General features: G+C 46.5%; 1 protein-coding gene and 1 non-coding gene across 2 annotated transcripts in view; both read right to left on the bottom strand.

The window, feature by feature from the left end:
• NMT1 (N-myristoyltransferase 1) overlaps positions 1 to 22,070 on the bottom strand; it is a 31,260-nt gene extending 9,190 nt beyond the window's left edge. Inside the window, exons 1-4 of the mRNA XM_027974409.2 lie at positions 21,930 to 22,070; positions 9,530 to 9,638; positions 6,780 to 6,924; positions 67 to 185 (exon numbers count right to left, since the gene is read on the bottom strand). Of these exons, the coding sequence (XP_027830210.1) occupies positions 67 to 185; positions 6,780 to 6,924; positions 9,530 to 9,638; positions 21,930 to 22,060 (504 nt within the window). The 5' untranslated portion in view covers positions 22,061 to 22,070. The remainder of the gene's footprint in view (positions 1 to 66; positions 186 to 6,779; positions 6,925 to 9,529; positions 9,639 to 21,929) is intronic.
• LOC114117099 (small nucleolar RNA U13) lies at positions 10,617 to 10,721 on the bottom strand. The gene has a single exon (XR_003590889.1). It is a non-coding gene; the product is annotated as a small nucleolar RNA U13 (small nucleolar RNA).
• Positions 22,071 to 22,315: the final 245 nt, after the last annotated feature.

Below are 22,315 nucleotides of genomic sequence, written 5' to 3'. Positions count from 1 at the left end.
TCGTGGCTGGGCTCTCGGGGAACATGGTGTCCTGTCCACGCTGGTGGTCAGCCCAGGCCTACTCACCACACCACGGTCCCCCAGGTCCAAGGCGTCCCAGGTGAAGCCCTGGGGCAGCGTGTAGGGCTCCTGGCGGATGTTGTCTTTGTCAGGCTCCACGGGACCGTGCGTGTTCACAACTTCTCCTGCAAGTAGACACGGCCATGAGTTTCACCGCTGGCTTTCTTGGGGAGGGAAGGGGCTCAGCTCAAAAACTGACCTCAGCAAATTCCTCCTGTCCCCAGGAGCCCTTCATCCGAAGAACACTCTCTTCTTGGCAATGGCAGACCGTCTCTCTGGCTACCCTTGGCCCCTAACTGAGGGCCAATTCGTGGCCAAACTTCAGAACAATCCCGGGAGCCAAGGTGGTTGGTGTCTTGGACCTTCTTTTAAACCTCCCTTTGGTTACTAAATGACAAACGTGTATCTTGACTAACTTGGCTTCCTGCCTCCCAGCTGGTGTAGAGTGTTGTCATGGCTCTGGCCCAGGCCCATAGACCTGGATGGATTTATAAGGCGTTGCAACAAGGCAGCTTTTGTGTCAACAGCAGTGACAATATACCAGACCCATTCCTGAGCTGGACAATGGCGTCCAGGCGCCGGGCTCTCTCTGGGTCCTGCCAGCCTGGGCCTTCACCGACAGGGGCCAGTTAACTGCAGCTGCCAACTCGGGCCCACGGTGTTTACAGCCCTGTGAACGCCTCTGGGCTGAATCACCGAGTCTACACCACGCTGCTGGGAAGTCACCCCCTGACATAATATCCCCCCAGGATAGACACCCCTCCCCTGTGCAGTACACAAGGGGTGCAGGGGATGCTGAGAAGACAGAGCCCCAATTCCTAACCCCAGCCAAACCAAACCTTTCTGACAGAACTCGGGCGCATCAGCCGCATCATTTCGGCCCCTGGAATTATTTGGCCCTAGTACTTTCTACAGCTCAGAGCTTATTCATTCATGTTCACAACTCAAAAAAAGGCAATGTTTAGTACACTTTAAAAATGGAGTCTTCGGGACTTCCCAGGTGGTCTGGTGGTTAAGAGTTCACCCGCCAATGCGGGGAACATGTGTCCCATCGCTGGTCCAGGAAGATTCCAGATGCTGTGGAGCACCTAAGCCTGTGCGCCACAACTACTGAGCCAGCACTCTAGAGCCCGCGCTCTGCAACAAGGGGAGCCGCTGCGATGAGAAGCCTGCGCGCCACACCTAGAAAGTAGCCCTGGCTCCCTGCAACTAGAGAAAGACCCTGGGCAGCAACGAAGACTCAGCACAGCAATGAATAAATAAAATTTTGACGTATATACACCAGCATGCGTAAAGCAGCCAGCGAGCTAGCGGGAGGCCACTGCACGGCACAAGGAGCCCCACTCGGAGCTCCGAGATGGCCTGGGGCGGGGGGGGGGTGGTGGTGGTGGTGGCAGCGGGGGGGGCGGGGACAGGGACAGGGGCGGGGGAGGCTCAAGAGGGAGGCAATAGATACAGTGCTAGTGACTGGTTCGAGCTGCTGCATGGCAGAAACCAACACAACATCGTTAAGCACTTATTCTCCAATTAAAAACAAGAACAAAAAAGAGAAAACAACAAAAATTTGTAAAAAATAAACAAGGAGCCTTTACAGAGGACCCACTGAGTCCACGGCTCTCAGCACAGGGCTCTGCACATTCCTGTCATTCAGCTCAAGCTTTTACTGATGGTCAGGCTCCTGACCCAAACACACCACTCTAACGTGTAACGGGCAACTGTGGACCCTCCCAGGGGTGGATCCGTGGGCAGGTGTAGTGCAAATGGCTGCATCTGGCCATGAGCCAAGGACAAAACCATCAGAACTGACCATCTAACTCTCGCCCAGCACATTTACTGAACACCGGCTGGACACCATGCACCAGGACAGGGCTGGGGAAAGGTCCCTGGCCTCACAAGACATACCATCTTCTGGGGAAATAGTCAAGAAACAAGTCATAACCAATGTGCTAAGGGTCAAACACTGCGAACAACAGACAACAATGGGGTCACAGAAAGGAAGAATCCAGTTGACTCCTATTTATAAGCTGCTCTCAAGTGAAGGTTTCCTTGAGAGAAAGGCTGTATTTTTCTCCCCTAGTTTAGAAACTGGCCTTTTGATTAATTCATAAAGTAGTCCTTGTGAATTAATTGACTAGAAGTCAAACCACTTTCATTTCCTTGCCACGTATAATTTTTTGAGCCCAGTAAGCCAAGGGCCAGACCCCTGGGAAACACCACAGATCCCTACTCTAGTCTTGAGTAGGTGCTAATCAATTTTCCCTATCTTGTTTTGAGTTTATACCCCCTTTTGTTTAAACTTCAGAACACTTTTATCGTTTTTCCCCAAGATGATCTCACGGACAAGATACAAGTGATCCTCCCCACCAGATGACAATAGTCTCAAGGCCAAATCATTTCATTCAGGCTGGCTACCAGGTCCTGCCTGCACCAGGCATTGCCATTTGCACCTTTACCACCTGTTCTCGGAATCCTAGACAGCGCCAGCTCTGGGGCAGGAGCTGATGAATGACATGGATGCAGGTCCTTGTCATCATGGGGCCCAGAGACAAAGCAAGCGGGTGCTTGCCACTCAGCAGAATGAAAGTCCGCAATAATGAAGTATGGGGGGATGAGGAGGAGATGGAGGAAAGACCTCTTAGAAGAAACATCTAAAGATGTGACCTCAGGGATGTTCCTGGCGGTCCAGTGGTTAAGATTCCGTGCTTCCACTGCAGTGGGCACAGGTTCGAGCCCTGGTCAGGGAACTAAGATCCTGCATAAAAAGAAAAAAAAGATGTGACTTCAAGGATAATTAGGAATTAGGCAGGGGTAGACTGGGTGGGGCAGGGAGGGTGGGTACACTGTGGGAAGAACAGAGTCAAGACCTGGAGATGAAAGGAGGGGAAAGAAACTAGGAGAGGAGGCTGAAGAGAAGAGCGGGGGCTAATTGTGGAGGATCCTGCAAGCTGCGAGAGGCCGGAGTTTATCCTGTGGGACATTCTGAATGGGTCTTTAAGGGGGATGGGAGGGCGCAGTGACATACTGAGGTCTGAATTGTACAAAGAGCACTCAATAAGTGTTTGTCAACTGAGTGAACTTGTATACAAAATATTCAACTGGTAAGTCTTGAGCTGTGTGTTGACAAACTGGTTCTCATAGGTTATCTCAAGGCTCTTTACCATCTGCAAGACAAAGCTGACCAAGCAGCGTGAGAGGAAACTGAGAAAGCAGAAGCCACTCAGAACAGACTCGCAGTCTGGGGTGCCGGCAATGTTGCGAGCGGCCCAGGGGTCCTGCCCACCACCTTCTACTGGCTCATGAGCACCTCTGGCCAAGAAGGTGGGGGGCTGCTTCTCAGGGGGCAGAAATGCAGCCGATTGTCTCTGGGCCTCCATGAACCAGCTGTGGAGGACACTGGGAACTTTGAAAGACAAACCTGGTTCCTTTCAGCACACTCTACCCCTAAACTCTCTCTTTGCCTTCTAATACTCAAGATCCAAAAGCAAGCACTGCAGGGCAACTGTGAAGGACTTGGGAGAAAAGAATGCGAGATCTGGGAGACCTTAAGCCAAACAAGCAGGACAAGGGAAGGACAGAGTGAGGAAACCTCTCTTTCAGGGCCCAGGGCAACCAAGTCCAAGTCCGCATTCTCCCTTTCTTTGGTAGAGTTACTTTCTAAACTAATCTGTGGCCAGATTCCAACCCACTAAGGTCAGGCAAAGAAAAAGGATTCCTCATCCTTCCATTAGTGTGGGAAAAGGGGTGACTTTTAAAAAGGAGAATGACACAGTCTGAAAAAGGGGATGAGAAGTTGATTTGGGCACACAAGAGAACTGTTATACAGCTGAAAACACTGGCTGTTTAGAAGCCTTTCAATGGTGAACTTAGGATGATTGTATACTTGAAATTAGGAGGATGATTTTTAAAGAATTCTGGGTCTCTTGAAAGTGTTAGTTGCTTAGTCGTGCCCGAGTCCTCTGTGACCCCATGGACTGGGGCCTGCCAAACTTCTCTGTCCATGGAATTCTCCAGGCAAGAAGACAGGAGTGCGTAGCCATTCCCTTCTCCAGGGGATCTTTCCAACCCAGGGATCACACCCGGGTCTCCTGCATTACAGCCAGATTCATTACCGTCTGAGCCATGAGGGAAGTCCCTAGGTCTCTTGAGTGGAAAACAATCTAATTCTAACTCTCCCCCAAGTTGGGCAGTGCGGCAAACACAGGATATTTGATATGCTTGAGATTCAAAATTACTAGCCCTCATTTATGTGGAAAAAATGAAAGCAAGAAGCTATAAACGACACCACCCAAAGGACACCCAGAAGCAGAACTAGGGTGACACCTCAGCCATGTGGACCACCTGATGCCTGTGATGCAGTACTTTCTATCAGCCAACTCAGACACAGAGAAGGAATCCTTTATTTGGACTTGACTGACCTGAAAGGCAGACTGGCCAGATACTCGCAGTGATCCCTCTTACAAAATGTCCCACACTCCACGCTGCCACAGGCACGGGGTGAGGAAACAAAACTGAGCTGGGACTTCCCTGGCGGTCCAGTGGCTAGGACTCACACTCCCCATGTGTAGGGGGCCGGCATTAAGTCCCTGGTTGGGGAGCTGGATCCCATATCCCACCACGAAGGTCAGAGATCATGCATGCCTCAGCTAAGACTCAATGCAGCCAAATAGTAAAAAAAAAAAAAAAAAAAAAAAACTGAGCCTCATTCCCCCTTTCCGAGATCATCCAGGTCCTGGTGAGGAGTACTGTGGCTTTTTCATAAGCTTTCTGAGAATAAAACTGGAGCACCCTCTAATTTACGGGCGGAGAAACTTTGGCAAACAACAAAGAGCAAATGAGCTGAAGCAAAAGAAAAGCAAACTCCATTATCCTAACCTGCCTCTTGACCAGGTGCCATGTCTATGAAGAATGGAGTGAAGTCACCCGTTTGCAAATTCTTAATGAAAAATCAAATCAAACCAAAACTCCATCTGAACACAGCAAAGATGGAGGCTTCCCTGTTAGTCCAGTGGCTCAGATTCCACACTCCCAGTGCAGGGGTCCCAGGTTTGATCCTCGGTTGGGGAATTAAGATCCCACATGAGGCAACTTAGGAGAGTTCAAATGCCCCAACTAAAGATCCCATGTGCCACAACTAAGACCTTGTCCAGTCAAATAAACAAACAGATAAATAATAAATATTTTTAAAAAAACAAAACCCAGTAAAGATGCATGTCAGCTCCCTCTGAATGTCTCTGTGTAAGCCACTCAGAGGTGGCGCATGTAGCTCTTGACTCTTCCTGGGGGAGTGGTCACTGGGACCCATTATTAGTAACGCCCGAGTAACAGCATTTACTGTTCAGTCGCTCAGCTGCGTCTGACTCTTTGTGACCCCATGGACCGTAGCATGCCAGGCGTCTCTGTCCTTCAATATCTCCCAGAGTTTGCTCAGATTCATGTCCATGTGACCCAAAGCCTTGCTGAAGGGCTCAGCCAGTGGCCTGGAACCTGGATGGCCTGGGCAGCCCGACAGACCCGGCGGATGGGTCAGGGCAGGGTTCTGGTCAATAGACTTCAGTACAACAGTGCCTGCTGCCCGTGCACCACCCACAACGACCTGGGCACTGCTTTGCTCTCCACCCCATAGGGGCACATCTCAGCCTGTTTCTGGACTGTGACTAAGCTGCCCGCGAACCATGTGCTCCAGAGCAGAGCTTCTCAAACTTTCAAAATGGATGCAAACCCCCTGCAGGTTCTGATTCTGCAGGCCTAGGGCTTGAGCGTCTGCGTGCCTACCAGCTGTTCAGCAATGCCTGCCCACCCTGCTGTTTGAGGGGCACGCTCCGGAGTAGACGACTCTCCCTGGGCACAGATACCCCCTCCCCTACCCCAGTCTTCCGCTGTGCCCTCGGCCTTCCTCCACACCACACACAGTCAGCTCTCACCGTGTCTTAACATGGACAGCCTGAAGGTCACCTATGTTTGTGGTTCACACATACACTTTTTTTTTTTTAACATACCTACTTTCCCAGTCACACAGATAATAGAAATTGGGCTACCGATGGGTCCAGAATCATGACGCAACCACTACAGAAACTTCCTGGCAATAACACCCTCTGCAGTCACCATGGAGGCGAGCTGTGGCTGGGTGTCAGCAGGCATCTCTAACCTGCTACGACCAGTCCCTTCTGGAATGCACTTATTTTCTGCCCGTCCCACCCTTCTGAGAGTTCATCATAGCTTTCTGAAGAGGTGCCAACCAAACATGTATATGGTAGTCCAGGTGTTAAACCATAACCGTTAATCAAAATGTCAAGTCATTTTGCATTCCGTCAGCACAGCACACTGTTTGAAAGCCAAGGGGAAGAGGTGGGGGACTGGCCCACTCCAGATTAAACACTTGCCCAGATATACAAGACAGTCTCTATAAAATTTGTGTGAAGCAATACATACATGGGCACCCATCCCCACTCATCATGTGCCAAGGCACTGTCTTTCTCTGCAGATTTTACTGGATGATGATGGACTAAAAGGACCCTTGTTTATTCTCCATATGGGCTGCTGTGAAATGATAAAGTCCCTGAACAACAGTCTTTTCTGAACCACATTATGAAGACTACCCTTTAAAAATGGCCACCAAAGAACAACAGGACTCTCTTGTCCCCCCACAAATCCTGAGTAGAACCCTTGGCACAGCTCAGGCGCTCCCGGGTTCTCTCCTCGGGAAGAAGGCACATACATACCCAGCTTGGGGACGGGCTGCGTGTCCCAGAACTGGTAGCTTCGCTTGCTAGCCTCCTCCATGGTTTTTGCAGGTCCCTGACCCACCGAAAAAAGTTCAATGGCCTTCTGTATTTCCTGGATCCTCTCTGCTGGCAAAGAGTTCATCTGAACAAGACAAAGTTGGGGAGAGAAGAGGCTCCTTATGTTAATAAGCATTTTTTATTCAGTCAAGTTCAGGAGCTAAGGGAGTACAACTCAAAGAAGGGGTGTGGCTTCTCAGGGGTCAACTGCTGTAGGACAACTGGAGAGAGTGACTGATGATGAGCCGTGTGGTGGGTGGGTGCTTCCCACAGGGTTTCTCCTCTTAAGTCTTACGACGTTTGATGGCAAAACCTGGCTTAGTGTAAAATTTCAAACAATGCGGCAATGTAAATATACACAGAAGGTGAAAACCCCAGCAGTCCTGGCCCTCAAATATAACCCTTGTCATCAACAGTCTGAAATTTGGGAGGTAGGCTGGGAAAAGGCAAATATAATCTCAGACTTTTCTGCATACAAGTTCCAAACACATACACGATTTTCAAAAATTCAAACTGAATGGCAGAGTATTATTTTACCGACTGTTCTTTAAATATTGTATCTTACAGGCCATTCCGGGGGGTCACATGGACCTGCCCATTCAACAACGGATTCCCCTATGAGCACAGACCACAAGGGCTCTGGCCAACCTCCTACCACTGGGCATTTGGTGATCTTGGTCTTCAGTTTTACAGACAGTGCTGTAATGAACTTTCTTCTGCATCTATTTTTCGCTCACTGAATAGGTCCTTCTGCAGGATAAAGTTTAAGAAAGGAAGACTGCTGGGTCAAAGGGGATGCACATTTCAGATTACATGTATTATTAACTTACTCTTTAAGAAGAGAGTAGCAATTAAGAAAACAATGAACAGTGTACGAGAGTATGTTTCTCAAGACTCTCATCATTAGATTTACCAAATCTTAAACTCTGCCAATCTCGGGGGGGTGGGGGGAATGGTTGCTTTAATTTTCATTTTAAGTTGAACCATCTTTTCATTTAAAAACCTTTTTCTTTTGAATGGCCTGCTTATTTCATTATTTTAAACTGACTGACTTATGTAGTGCAAATAACTGCCCACTTTGTTATCTTTTGACTTTTTCAGAGAAGTTTGATAGTTGTTACTTTTTCTTTTATGGCTTCTGGGTCTTATGTCCAGTTTCAGATTCTACAAATACCTTTAGGTTCCTCTAATACTTTACTACCTCTTTTTTTTCATTTAAATTATAAAGGAAAGGGAGACTACAAATCAGTATATTTATACCGCTCATTTCTGGGAGGCAGAACTCTTAAGTGATTTTCATTTTGTTCCTGTTGCTAGGTTTTTTCCTACACTCCTTACAATGTATGGCATCATTATAAAAACAGAAGGGCTATGCAAATGGTGTTTTGCTGCGATTTTCTAATTTCGAAGTGAACCATTTTGATAAAGGTTTGAGTTCAACGCCCCACTGGAGTCATCTAAACACCCACCCCCAGAGAAAGAAACAAGAATCCCTGAAGAGGAAGCAGGGCTTGGGCTTGCATTCCTGACTCAAAGACCTGGGTAAACCACTTCCTCACATCTGTAAAATGGGAAGACTCCCACCTACCTTGTAGAGAAGTTGAAGGCACCTCGTTAATTTAACCGATGTGCCTGGCAAGAACCTAGCTAGTGAACATGGTAGTCAACAGTGGTTACTTTATTTTTTCATAGTGGGTTTGGTATTGAAAATACTTAAAACACTGCTTGAAGCTGTATCTCAATAAGGTAGAAGATTTGAGGTGGAGTATAACTTTTGAGGGATAAAGCAAAGGGTGGGTATACTGATGAGACTAGATTTTTTGTGAGGCTTATAAACCTAGGTAATGCTAAAAGAGGAATTATAGATCTGTCTTGAGTTTCCTCCAGGGCTGCTTTGAAGAAGACAGCACTTATCTGAAATAAAAGGTTTTTTTTTTTTTTTTTTTTAAGAAATGTTAATCTTTATTTCTTTATTTAACGTCTTAAGACCAGACTGTGTGTGGCATATGGGATCTTAGTTCCTGACCAGGGATCAAACCCATGCCTCCTACATTAGGAGCTCAGAGTCTTAACCACTGGACCGCCAGGGAAAACCTAAAAGGTTTTCTTCTCTTAATGTTGTTTTATTTACGAAACAAAACAATCCTTACCCACAATTCTGTGTTTCGTGTCCGCGTGTCAGCCTTAGATGTAAGCTTTAGGCCAGTGGTTCTCACCTATGGAACTCAGAAATGGGCTCTGTGGGGGTCTCAGTTCTCAGTACCGTGACTATGGCATCAAGAGAATGCTTGAGAAACATAAAGGTCTGCCTAAAAAGGAACAGATCTTCATTCTCATAGTGGTGGGGACCGAAGAAAGCAAAGGCCAAGAACCACTACTCCAGGCCACAGCGGGGCTGTCATAAGGGAATTCCTCCCCAGCGCCCAGCGCAGCACCACAGGCAGTCATGCACCTGTAAACTCTGAGGGGCACTGTGCTCAGGGGCCGATGTCTAACCTACTGTGCCTTTCAAGGTAGAACAGCAGTTTCATCACCTAGGTCTAGGGCAGCAGGGTAAGCCGACCCCTCCATCCTGAAGTAATAACAGTGGAGACTGGCAATCTATTACATTGCTCCCACGCATTTATCCCAATGCGCTCTCTTTTGAAAAAGCAACTCTCAGGCCCAAGAAAACAGAGCCTCCTTGTTACCTTCACGGGCTGATCCTGGGCTGAGTCTGTCTCGCTGCCTTTCTCTTTCCTCTTTTTTTGTTTCTTTTTCTTCTTTTTGGCTCCAGTGTCATTGGCTGGACTCAGACCACTGCAAGACAAAGTAAATACTGATGCAGGCTTTTAAAAAAATCATCTGTTTTGAGCTGCACTGACAAAGAGCTTTCTGTGGAACCAGACCTTTCTTAATCAAGCCTGTGGGCTTCAGAAGCAGACCAGAGAATCCAGGCCCCAGAAGGGGCATTTGGAGAATGCCAGCGGACACAGCTCTCCTCTCCACTCCCACCAGGGAGGGAGCCATGTGCAAGGAACAGCCTGTTTGTTTGAAAGGACCTCTTCTGTTCTTGCTTCTATTGTATGTGGTTTATTTTCTTTATTTTTTTTGGTGCACCGATTGGCTTGAAGGATCCTAGCTCCATGACCAAGAATGGAACCTGGGCCCTCAGCAGCAAAACAGTGTAGTCCTAACCCCTGGACCACCAGGGAATTCCAATGGTTCACTCCCTTTAGATTGCCAGGCTGCTCACCATCAAAAGTAAATATAATTGTTAACAGGGCATTCATGTTACCAACTCTTCCTTTGAGTCCAGAATTTAAAGGGATGACAGCCCAAAGTGATCTTTTGGAAACTCTTCCTTATTTCCACTTCCCCCATCCTGCTATACTGGGTCCTCTGAGCTGCCCTAGCTGAACCTAAGACACAAGGCGGCTCTGAAAGGGAGGAAGGAGCAACGAAAAGGGCAGCTTAATGTTGCTGTTATCTGCGTTCAAAATAGTCAAGCAATCATGAGAAATGCCTAAATGAGGCCTGTAGGATAGAGGGCAACTGTCAGCCCACCGGCAAAACCCAGCGCTAGGAATCCTGCGGAAACATCAACAATGAACACCCAGCCAGCCCAGCTCAGAAGAGGTTCACAGGCAACATGTGTGTGCGTGTGGACCACAGCAACGGGGATTTCCTCCTGCTGCTTTCCTTCTGCATGACTCACCCAACGAAGGAAGCAAAAACAATTTCTTAGCCACATTTAATCGTTTTCTACAGGCTTTTATTTTATTTTATTTTTTTTTACGTCAGACGGGTAATGTGCCGGTGTCGTAACAAGGTTTGCGGGGAGGCACATGTCACGCAGCAGCGTGAACACCCAATCATCACGCTCATGAACTACAAAAGGATCTTCTACAGGCTTTTAAAAAATCGTTCTCTGCATCGTCTCTCAACATTTCTACTGAGACACAAATCACATTTTACATTGTGTTTTGCTAACATTTTTTTCATTTATTTGCTCCCAAATGCTTTCTCCCAATTCTTGTTGAGTTTCGGATATTAGTTTTGATTCTGGGTTTCCTTCATTTTATTGATGAATTTTAAGGTTCACTTTGAAGCCTGCTTTCCTAACCACCATCAAAGTTAAGTTCCTGCCATGTTTTCAGTGATTTTGGCATTGTCAGACCGGGAGTAATGCCGGACTCTCACGCTGCCGTTCTCTCTGGAAATGTTCCCTTAAATAAGTCAAAATAAAGGGCTTCTCTGGTGGCTCAGTGGTAATGAGTCCACCTGCCAACGCAAGAGAGACAGACTCAATCCCTGGTCCAGGAAGATCCCACATGCCTCGGAGCAACTAAGCCCGTGCACCACAACTACTGAGCCTGTGCTCTGGAGCCCCGGAGACGCAACTCTGAGCCCACCTGCTGCAAACACTGAAGTCCCCGTACGCTAGAGCCCGTGCTCTGCAACAAGAGAAGTCACTGCAATGAGAAGCCGGCACACCGTGACTACAGAGCAAGCCCCCGCTTGCTAGAGGAAAGTCCGAACAGCAACGAAGACCCAGCACAGCCAAAAAAAAAAAAATTTTTTTTAAAGAAAGTCAAAATTAGGAGTCCAATCAAAGAGTACCCTAATCTGCAGATCAGCTAAGGGCAGGGTATTGTTTTCGCTGTATAGGCTAGATAACCAATTTTCAAAGAATTAAAACAGTATAAAATACATTTTACATACCATTGTGGTAAGTACTATTTAAGCTTTATTTTGTAATTCAGAAAGGCTTCATGGTCTTAAAGTGCCCGGAAGTTACTATGAATATTAACTCTCATCTCCTAGTACGTGGTGTAGGGAGCAAGCCACGTGCGGCCATTTCCTGTTGCAGAATGTCTTCAGATTTCTGTCTTCCTCAGTGTTTTTGCCTGGAGAATCCCAGGGACGGGGGAGCCTGGTGAGCTGCCGTCTATGGGATCGCACAGAGTCGGACACGACTGAAGCGACTTAGCAGCAGCAGCAGCAGCAGCAGCAGTCCTGGTTGGAAGCCCTCGCATCCACACTTCATGACCTTACACTTGGACTAAAGGAATCCCCAGCCTTTCCTGGATCTCCTTGACTCACAACTGCTCTGCCTTATCCTAAACTCTGCATGGCAGTGGGACTCGCCAATGTGAAAATGGCTTTCCACGAGTCCCTGCCATGCTTGAAAGTCCACGGTGACAGTGGCTTCTTACTCTAGAAGGTATCCGGCCGAGCTTTCCCCATGGCCCCTCACATTCAGTCCCCATCTAGCTCTTCTACCCTCATCACTCCTGCTCTGGAATAAGTGTGCCTGCACCCGTGGGGCCAGGCCTCTCATCAGGCTCCTGGTGCAGAAAGACTGAAGTCAGAGAGATCATGTCAAGGCTGGAGATTACTTTACTCCCAGCATAAGGTCATGAAGTGCAGACGCAAATGCACTTCCTAGGTATCATATCAGTGGGACCCAGAAGGCACAACACAGAGGAAAACCGATAACATTGAGAGGGAGAATAAGGCAAACTCCCTAAAACTAGAAGCTCAGCAAAACCCCCAAGGCCATGGCAAAGAACAGGAACTCTGAAGCCATTTACAAACTGAAGATAAAAGTTTTCCTCTTATTATCTCTATTTTGATATCTTGGACAGGCCTGTTTGCAGTCTATGACAACTCTACTGTGGTTTTCTGATTCCAGAGACATTCTCACTTCAGTCTCAGGACTGTAAGGTTTAAAAGCTGGTTGATGGCAGGAGACAAAGCAGGGTCCCATTGCTGATACAGTTTATAAGTCCTCACTCATTTCAGCTTATGGAATGAATTCTCTGGGCCCTGTGAGTGAATTACCATAAGAATTGTTTTTTTATGGGAAAAAAAGCATCAGAAAGGTTAAAGTGAAGAACTCGGAGAAGGCAATGGCACCCCACTCCAGTACTCTTGCCTGGAAAATCCCACGGACGGAGGAGCCTGGTAGGCTGCAGCCCATGGGATCGCGAAGAGTCGGACATGACTGAGCGACTTCCCTTTCACTTTTCACTTTCATGCATTGGAGAAGGAAATGGCAACCCACTCCAGTGTTCTTGCCTGGAGAACCCCAGGGATGGGGGAGCCTGGTGGGCTGCCGTCTATGGGGTCGCACAGAGTCGGACACAACTGAAGTGACTTAGCAGCAGCGGCAGCAGCAGATTAACCAGCTGGACACTTACTAAACACAATTTCACATAAGGAAAATAGAAGAAATTACTTCCTTCAACTGTAGACATCTTTTCACGGGGGCGAAATCCCTAAAAAGTTCCCTTCCTGCCTTTGTTCTTGCTGTTCAGTGGAAGTAGCCATCTCTTCAGAGACCCCATTTCTGGGGAAGGATCTTGGGCTGAACTCTTGCTCTGTTTTATGCATTACTAATACAAGTGCCTGGCAAACTCCAAGATCTAAACTAAAACCAGAGAGCTAATTTCATTTTCCTTGTATTTGCTTGAATCTGCACACGCAGTTACTGAGCAACAATCCTGTCTCAACCTGTACATGAAGAACCCAGAGAGGAGACACTTGAAGAACAAAGGGAAGTTTAAAAGAAAAGTCGTCACTGAGCGACCAGGTACGGAGCCACTTTCCTAAGAACACGATGAGCTCATCACGGTCTCTCGGTTAACAAGCTAAACAGGAAGACAAGTGACTCAGAGCAGAGACTTCCAAGGAGCCCAGGAGGGTTAGCTTTCTAGGTGATTAGAATAACTTTAATTATCCGTAAGAAACCAAATCAAGCTCAGAGGCCTTGAGAGTAGGTCTTAGGAAATATTAGGGGTAGCTTCTTAGGAAGCCAACACCATTTCACAGAAGGATGGGATCAATTCGGATTTAGGAAGAACGAAACCAAAGGGCCCCATGGAAGCAAGCTACTGCTGCTGCTGCTAAGTCGCTTCAGTGTGTCTGACTCTGTGCGACCCCATAGACGGCAGCCCACCAGGCTCCCCCGTCCCTGGGATTCTCCAGGCAAGTACCCTGGAGTGGGTTGCCATTTCCTTCTCCAATGCATAAAAGTGAAAAGTGAAAGTGAAGTCGCTCAGTCGTGTCTGACTCTAGTGACCCCATGGACTGCAGCCTACCAGGCTCCTCCGTCCATGGGATTTTCCAGGAAAAGTACTGGAGTGGGGTGCCATGGTCCTCCTCAAAAGAATTTGGCTTCATTTTTAAAGGGACCTGGAGTCCATCCCCACTGCGTGGGTATCCCTGGGCATGCTGGGACTCTGCAAATGAAAATAAAAAATCTCTCAGAGATCTTATTAAACCTGTCAGTCACCCTAACATACTTCAAAGGGATGGGCCAGCGCCTAGGAATATGGCAAATCAAAGTCAACCTTTGGTTCATTTGGTTGCAAAATAATGAGCAGAGAATTAGTGGAACTTGCCAGCTCTTTTTTTTTGGAGAAGGGGCTGTTTGCCTGCAATGGAAAAGGAGACGGGAATTCACAGAAAAATTTTGAAATGTACATTCTAAAGTAAAGCTGATCGACTCAAGTCATTAACGACCAACCCAGCAAGTATGGGATGAATGAACAGAATGGCAAAACCAGGAACAAGGAAGAAAAGCGATCATAAAATGTCATTTTTAAAGGAAGGTCAAAATATTCTAAGTTCAAACAAGTAAGAAATCCTATGGGTGCTCTGGAAGAAAGTCAGGGCTGGGGGAGGAGATGGAAAAGGAACCTCAGTACTTATTTCTAGAAGCAGAACACAGCATCAGAGTGTGAGCGTGGTGGGAGGCAAGGGCAAGCTGACAGGAACAGCAGGGAAGCTCTACACAACAGGAGCAGGGTGGGTCTGGACTTGGGCCTCCTCTTGATCCTGCCGATGCCACTCAAAGGTGCGGGGCTGTGGGACAGAAAGCAGTTAGCGTGGAAGCTAAAGCACCGGGGCTGGAAGGAGCTCTCAGGGCCATCTGGCTTAACCCATTGTTTACAGAAGAGGAAACCAAGGCCCAGGGATGTGAGGCATCAACAAACTGACTGGAACCCAGGGACTAGTCACCAACCTAAGGACCAGGCCCCCTCTACTCCCAAACACTAACATCTCATTCCCTGTGAGAATTTCTCTGAGAACCTTCAAAAGCCCTAAAACAAATTTCTGTGTGACAGATGAGCAGATACTAAAGGCAAGGAGAGCGAGCCTCGTTTTATCCAGGAAGCCTCCTCTGACCACTCTAGCTCGCGTGCTCCTTGAGGCCTCTCTTTTAATGTTACGATCTCCCGCACAATACTTTGCATATAATAATGGGCTGCTGCCTGGCTTCCCAATGAGGTAAAATTTGTCCTGAGTCTAGGGACCCCATCTTACACAGCTGTTTCTCACAGCATCCCTAGTTATGCTGAACACACAACTGAGAGTTCACCAAATACATGCTTGACTGATGCTTTCCAGGCGTTAACAGACTAAAATAAAACCCTGAGAAGCTAGAGCCCAAAAGAGGGGCAACAAAACATCTTCAGCAATATTTCCAGAGGACAGCTGCGCCAGTGTTCTAAGAGAGTAGTAGCGATGCGGGGCTCTTTTGAGCCACTGTTTGAGATTTTAAATGATCAAATTTCTCATCCAATTTTCAACTCTCTTATTGTCTCCTCCCTCCTTAGGACCTGTTCTATTCCTACAAGAGTAAACAAAAAAGCCCCATTTTAACCATTTCCGATGGTTCCAATGTCTGAAACACAGACCATGGGTTTCGGTTTGATTATGAGATCAAAAGGAAAAAAAAAAAAAAAAAGAGTTCAGAAAAGGAAATTCACAACTTTCGGTTACCTGTTTTCTACCTCCTAGAAGTAGAACTAAGCTGGAAGTTATTTTTTTAGGCTCAAATTCAAAATTTCCAGAGAAACTTACTAAATAAATAATAGCCTCTAATGTCCTTTTGATGCCACTTGTAGACATCAGGAAATTCTTCTGCAAATCAATTTTTTAAAATTTTTTGGCCACACAGCAGCTTGCAGGACCTTAGTTCCCCAACCAGGGATTATACTCAGGGCCACAGCAGTGAAAGCGCTGAGTCCTAACCACTGGACTCCCAGGAAACTCCCCTTCTGCAAATCAATTTACTCCCGAGGTGTGATTCACCAGCAAGCCTACTGGTCGCGTATCCAGAAGACCCAAACCCAGGTGAATGCGGTGGTGTTTACTAGGGGCACAGGCGAAACCACATGGTGTGGCTCAGCACAGCTGCCGATCTTCTGAACGGCTGAGGCTGCAGAATCACTTAATGCCATCCCCCAAACTTTGCAAGCTCCCACTATCAGTCACCCACAAAAAACTGCCTTTGAGTCCTAAGAGATCGTAAAAATAAAAAGTTTTTACTACTGCCATCAAGGTGCCCAGGAGGCCTGTGAAAAGACCAGCAAGATGGGAAAGGATTACCAAAGATTGTTTTTACTGCCACCCTCTGCCCTCTCTGGGTTAGCCAGAGTTTTGGGGGTGAACCAGCCAATCCTGCCATGAAGGAAAGCTGGTTTTTTTCAGAGGTCACAAGAGCCCTAATACACTAAGTAGTTCAAAATGGGAATGAGATGGAAATGTAAATTCTATACACTCTGGGTTGGTTTGGTGAGCTAGACTGTAACCTAGCAACTCCAAGGTCAAATCAGATGCAGTTCAGAGACCATTTTCAGTAATTTTCTGAGTAAGGACTCAACGCTGGCAGCAATTTCACACATTGGAATGAACTCTGAAAAAGATATCAGTCTATCAAGGACAATTTAAAGGAGCCAGCCATCTCCATCACCCACTGGCTCCCAGTTTGGGGAAAGTCCGTGGGTTACTGAACACATTCAAAGATAAAGACAGAACGCACACTGCTGCAGAGTCTGGAGGAAGGAGTCAATGCAAGTAAGGAAAAGCAATGCAGCAAGTTCTGAACGGATCCTCCTGGGTGTCAAAGGGAGAGGTGGACCGGCAAGTCCTAAGTCTCATTACAAAAGCTAAATCAGTCTTTATTAAGTCTACACGAGATAATCCACGTAAAGGGCTTTAGCACAGGGTTCAGCAACAGTCACGTTAGCAATAGAGAACATTTATTGACCACTTAACTGTAGTGAAACCTCCTTAGCTCTCTCTCAAAGACAGCAGCTGAGGAAAAAAATCTGCAGCAAGTACGGACCCTGTTAAAGAATATTAGTTTTGTTTTTGCTTTGGTGCTTTTAACAGACAACACCATATTTTATGGGCCTTACATGCAACTGTCACAAGAGTGCCTCGTCCTTGGGGAGCTGGAAGAGAGGCTTGTAGGGCAGAGATTTCTGACAAAAGGTTAAAGAGGAAGAGCTGAAGCAGCAACCTCCTAGAGTTACTGAATCTGTGGTCCCCAAACTTACGGACTCTGCAGGGAAAGGGTTAAGGGCAGACTTAGTAAAGCTGGGACATTTTAGAGCGAGCACATTAGTTAAACAATGTGAAAAATCAGCAAAACTGCTTTGCCATGAGCAGCAGTCTCCCAGAAATAGGCTCTCATTTACTTTTCATTTCTTCTGCTTTCCAGTCTTTTCTCTTTGAAGCAGCTCTTGATTAGTTTCTTTTTAATTGCCACTTAATTGGGAAATAAAATTAGAACACTTATTTGATATCAGTGATGAGGCTTCTCTTTTCATTTCTGCTTTGATCTAGTTTTGAAGAACCAAAAGCTGAAGGGAGAAATTAAGAAAAAGGAACTAAAAAGATTTCTTCCTTCTAAGGACCAGATACAGCTATAAGCCATCAAAAAAACGTGGAAAGAGCCACTCATGGAAAAGCTGAAGAATAAAACAGAAGCAAGTAAGGATAGCTTTATGGAATTCCATTCAAAAAGACCTTTCTTTTCTCTTAAGTTTCTTCATCAGGAATAATATCGCATCATCAGGAAGTAAGAAAAACTTATAACAACCCATTTTAACCTGTCCCCACGGAGTAAGAGAACAGAATGGGAAACAGACATCCCTGATCAAAGTGTTCTTGACCAATGACTTCTCAGCATTTCAGTGGTATTAACAACATTGCAAGATAAATTCCAACAGAATCTTAACAGCAGAAACAGCGTAAAAATTCTCTCCCATTCCCAAGCATCCAAATAAACTTTGTTATCTCACAATGAAAATCTACTGCCAGCTGATAAGGTTTATTCTTCAGCGATAAAGTGAAAGTGAAGTCGCTCAGTCGTGTCCAGTTCTTTGTGACCCCATGGACTAGCAGCCTCCCAGGCTCCTCCGTCCATGGGATTTTCCAGGCTACTCTTGGTACTGGAGTGGGTTGCCACTTCCTTCTCTAGGGGGTCTTCCCTACTCAGGGATTGAACCCGGGTCTCCCGCATTGCAGGTGGACGCTTTACCCTCTAAGCCACAAGGGAAGGCCTTCAGCGATAAATCTCTCACTAAAAACAAGCAAGCAAATTAAATCCTATAGCTGAATCATGACCCGCAGGGGGATGTAGTATAAAGATTATTTTCTGACTCTCCACTCAATTAACTGCCCACGGTAACTTATGCCAGGTAATTGGGGGGGTTGGGATGGGGGGAATGCTACCCTCCTTTCTTTCCTCAGTTGAGTGGATTTTTTAAAAAATAGAAAAAATGTAGAGATACACACACTCTCACATGCACACATCTCTACTATAGATGTATGCTTGTGAACATGTGTGTGCTTTTATGTATACACGAAACTTATACCCGACAAATGTTTAATTACGGAACAAAGAAAACTCAGGACTAAAATATCAAGAACTTAAATACATAAAGAAGGGACATAAGAACCAGCACCAATGCACTTCCTATTATTCCAGCGCATGAACGCAGCTCATTTCATCAGCATAAAGCACTGAGCCCATCCTGAAAGAAAGGCCCAGAGGAACAAGGGTCTGTTTTGAACTATCATTAACTTTTATTGCGGCGGAGAAGGCGATGGCACCCTACTCCAGTACTCTTGCCTGGAAAATCCCATGGATGGAGGAGCCTGGTAGGCTGTAGTCCGTGGGGTCGCGAATAGTCGGACACGACTGAGTGACCTCACTTTCACCTTAACTTTTATTGCATATTGTCTGTTAGAACTGTTACCATCAAAAGGAGATATTTTTATTCTTCTACCACTTTGAACACATTTAAAATAATATTAAGTAAAGACAAGCAACATTTCAAGAAGCCAAAAAGCCGTGGAAAACTTCCCTGACAAAACTGGGGCATCCTTGATTTCTGTGGGTATTTCACAGTAACTACAGGAGAAGGCAATGGCACCCCACTCCAGTACTCTTGCCTGGAAAATCCCAGGGATGGGGGAGCCTGGTGGGCTGCTGTCTACGGGGTTGCACAGAGTCGGACACGACTGAGCGACTTCACGTTCACTTTTCACTTCCATGCACTGGAGAAGGAAATGGCAACCCGCTCCAGTGTTCTTGCCTGAAGAATCCCAGGGATGGGGGAGCCTGGTGGGCTGCCGTCTATGGGGTCGCACAGAGTCGGACACGACTGAAGCGACTTAGCAGCAGCAGAATAATAAGGCTTATGAAACTTATTTGGGGAAAATTAAGTGTACATGTGAGAAAAATCTGATATCCTTCTCAGCGAGGACAAAGGAAGCTGCATAACACTGGGCTACAAATTTTTAACATGTCAGTCATTCATCCAGCAAATACTCAGGAATACACACTGCTGCTGCTGCTAAGTCGCTTCAGTCGTGTCCGACTCTGTGCGACCCCACAGACGGCAGCACTAACTGCCAGCTATCTCAGACAGGATTCCTGTTCTGAAACTCGTCATGGTCAAGTAAGACAAGGACTGGATACAAATGTTACTTAACTACTATCATGATAAAAGCTACAAAAAAATACAGTATGTGATGGGGTAAGGGGGAGGGGGTTGGGGGAGGACAGGGCAGATCTGAAGAAATAGAAGGGGGAAGGCTGCTTCAGATGTTATCTCATGTAATCTCAACAACTGGAGGTTAAGTAACTTTCCCAAGGACACAGGACTATTAAGTGTCAAAACCAGGCTTTGAACACAGGTTTGAATGATTCCAAAGTCTATGCTTTTCCCATTGTACTACACAGCTTCTCCCCCAAACCATTTCCTCTGACAATTAATGGAAAAAATGTCAAGCCTATTCAGATTCCAAGTGCCAGAACTAGACACTGCCCTTCAGGCTGGGTCCTCTGTTTCTCACCTGCGACCTCCAAGCTCACTCATACAGATCTCTAGATTTGGGATACTGCTGCTGCTGCTAAGTCGCTTCAGTCGTGTCCGCCTCTGTGGGACCCCATAGACGGCAGCCCACCAGGCTCCCCCGTCCCTGAGATTCTCCAGGCAAGAACACTGGAGTGGGTTGCCATTTCCTTCTCCAATGCATGAAAGTGAAAAGTGAAAGTGAAGTCACTCAGTCGTGTCCGACTCTTCGAGATCCCATGGACTGCAGCCTACCAGGCTCCTCCATCCATGGGATTTTCCAGCCAAGAGTACTAGAGTGGGGTGCCATTGCCTTCTCCGTTGGGATACTAATAAACTTAATTTGTTCACCCAGCCCATAACCATGCACATCCAAAGAGTTTTTTAAGGTTACCATTTTGTTGTACTCTAAATAAAATACAGAACTTTTTGCCAAACAGTCTTGCAAAGCGATTCACAGATTATAGGCAACAAAACCAACTAACAAGCTACAGACACTGGTCAGGGCAACAGCTTAGCATTTAAAACTAAAAGCAACTACACACACAGCAAAGATGAAGTGGTACTTTCACTTCTGAAAGGAATCTCGAATTTAACAACGCTCACATGTGGTTGGGGTCTCTACTCAGAAGGGCCACTTTCCCTCCTTCCTGTTCTTAGTTCCTCTTTTTCAGCTCTTCCTTTCTCAGGAATCTAGAGGTTTTTATTATATTAGATCTGTGTACAAAAGAACACAGTCCTATAAAAACCAAATCTGACAAGTTTCCTTTCCCCCTACGTCTTCTTGTGGTTTTAAAGCTGACTGAAGAACATAAAGCTAGATCTTTTAACCTAAGCATTCATCACAAGCCACTTATAAGCCATTTAAATAATCCTTTGTTCTCCTATCACCTCAAGGTAACAGAATCTCTCTTTAAAGTTTATCCGAAGACCTCAACCTTCCACTTTTACCTCCAGGGCTACCACCAACCGACTGATTCAGAAAGGACAAGATGGCTACGAAAATCAGACCATCAAAGACTCAGCCAAAGTTTTACATCCAAGAGTCTCTCATGACTTTCCGTTAGGAAACATACATACAGATAAGGAGAGTGAGCCTCTGCGCCAGCCACTGTAACAATGTGAGGAAAAAGAAATGATCGGGTGTGGCTTTTTGGAAGCTCAACACTCAAACGTTTGATGCCCTCCCTCTACCCGAGGAATAGTTAATCGGAAGCAAGATCCTAAAGTACAGGAGACGCAGTATTAAACCACTTCCAAACGGTCCAAGGAAGCACCATTACTCAATTTCTTGAAGCTCGAAGCTACTTCGCAAAGTTAACAGAGCAAAGATACTGAAAGACCTAACTGTACATTGCTCGGGAAACTTATGGATCATTTGGAGCAGCAGACACCATATACATTAAAATACTATCATACAGTAATTACATAGGATTTATAAGGTGAGTTTATATCTTGGGATTCTCTAGTAGTAATATTTTTACAACATAATTATGGTTGGTATAGCCTGATGAATTTCCTCCTTGAAGGTGAACTGCAGTGAAACGTTTTATTATATTATTCGTTTACTGCTAATCACGTTGTTCACACACCACAACTGTAAGTAACATTCCTTTTGAACTGTACTGTTAGATTGACCTGCGTTGTGCCATCGAAGGCCATCGTCCAACATGCTCTTTTCCCCGGAAGCGCATGAGCCACAAGACGGGAACATTACACAGAACTTTTATATAATAAAAGTATTGAATGTCTCTGGGCCTTAACATACTGAGCACCCACCCCCGACAAATGACAAAGACAGCAACCAATCGCCAGACAGGATTCCAATATCTCAGCCAATAAGAATGTGGGGGTAGGGCTACACTAAGCTCCCGGTGACTTCCCCGCACCCCCAGGGACCCAGGTTGTGGCGGACTGGATGGGAATTGGACTCCGAGGATCTCGTTACCCCCGGTTGTAGCTGTTGTCCTCCTCGTTCTCGCAATCGCTGCAGTGTTCATGGCCGTTTCCATTCCCTTCCATCATCTGCGGCAGCGGAGGTGCCGGCAGCTTCACTGCTGTATCACTCTCGTCCGCCATCTTGAGTTGCGAGAGCCGGCCTCCGCGCCTCGCTACATGGGGGGCTCCTATTGGACAAGGGGAACTTGCGCGATATTCTGGGTTTTGTAGTTTTTTTGGCGAAAGTAGCCGTATCTAGGAGCAGGTTATTCCCGGGAAACCGGAACAAGATGGACTACAATACCCAGATATCTAGAGAGGAGGCCGTCGTGGGTGGGGAGCCAGCACTATCCGGAAGTTCTGGAGTTCGGCCGCGCGGGAGGGAAGAAGGGCCCG

This window comes from Ovis aries, chromosome 11, assembly GCF_016772045.2.
Source record: "Ovis aries strain OAR_USU_Benz2616 breed Rambouillet chromosome 11, ARS-UI_Ramb_v3.0, whole genome shotgun sequence".
Classification (NCBI taxonomy): Eukaryota; Metazoa; Chordata; class Mammalia; order Artiodactyla; family Bovidae; genus Ovis; species Ovis aries.
The sequence above is the reverse complement of the archived record's forward strand: the minus strand, read 5'-3'. Positions and strand labels throughout refer to the sequence as shown.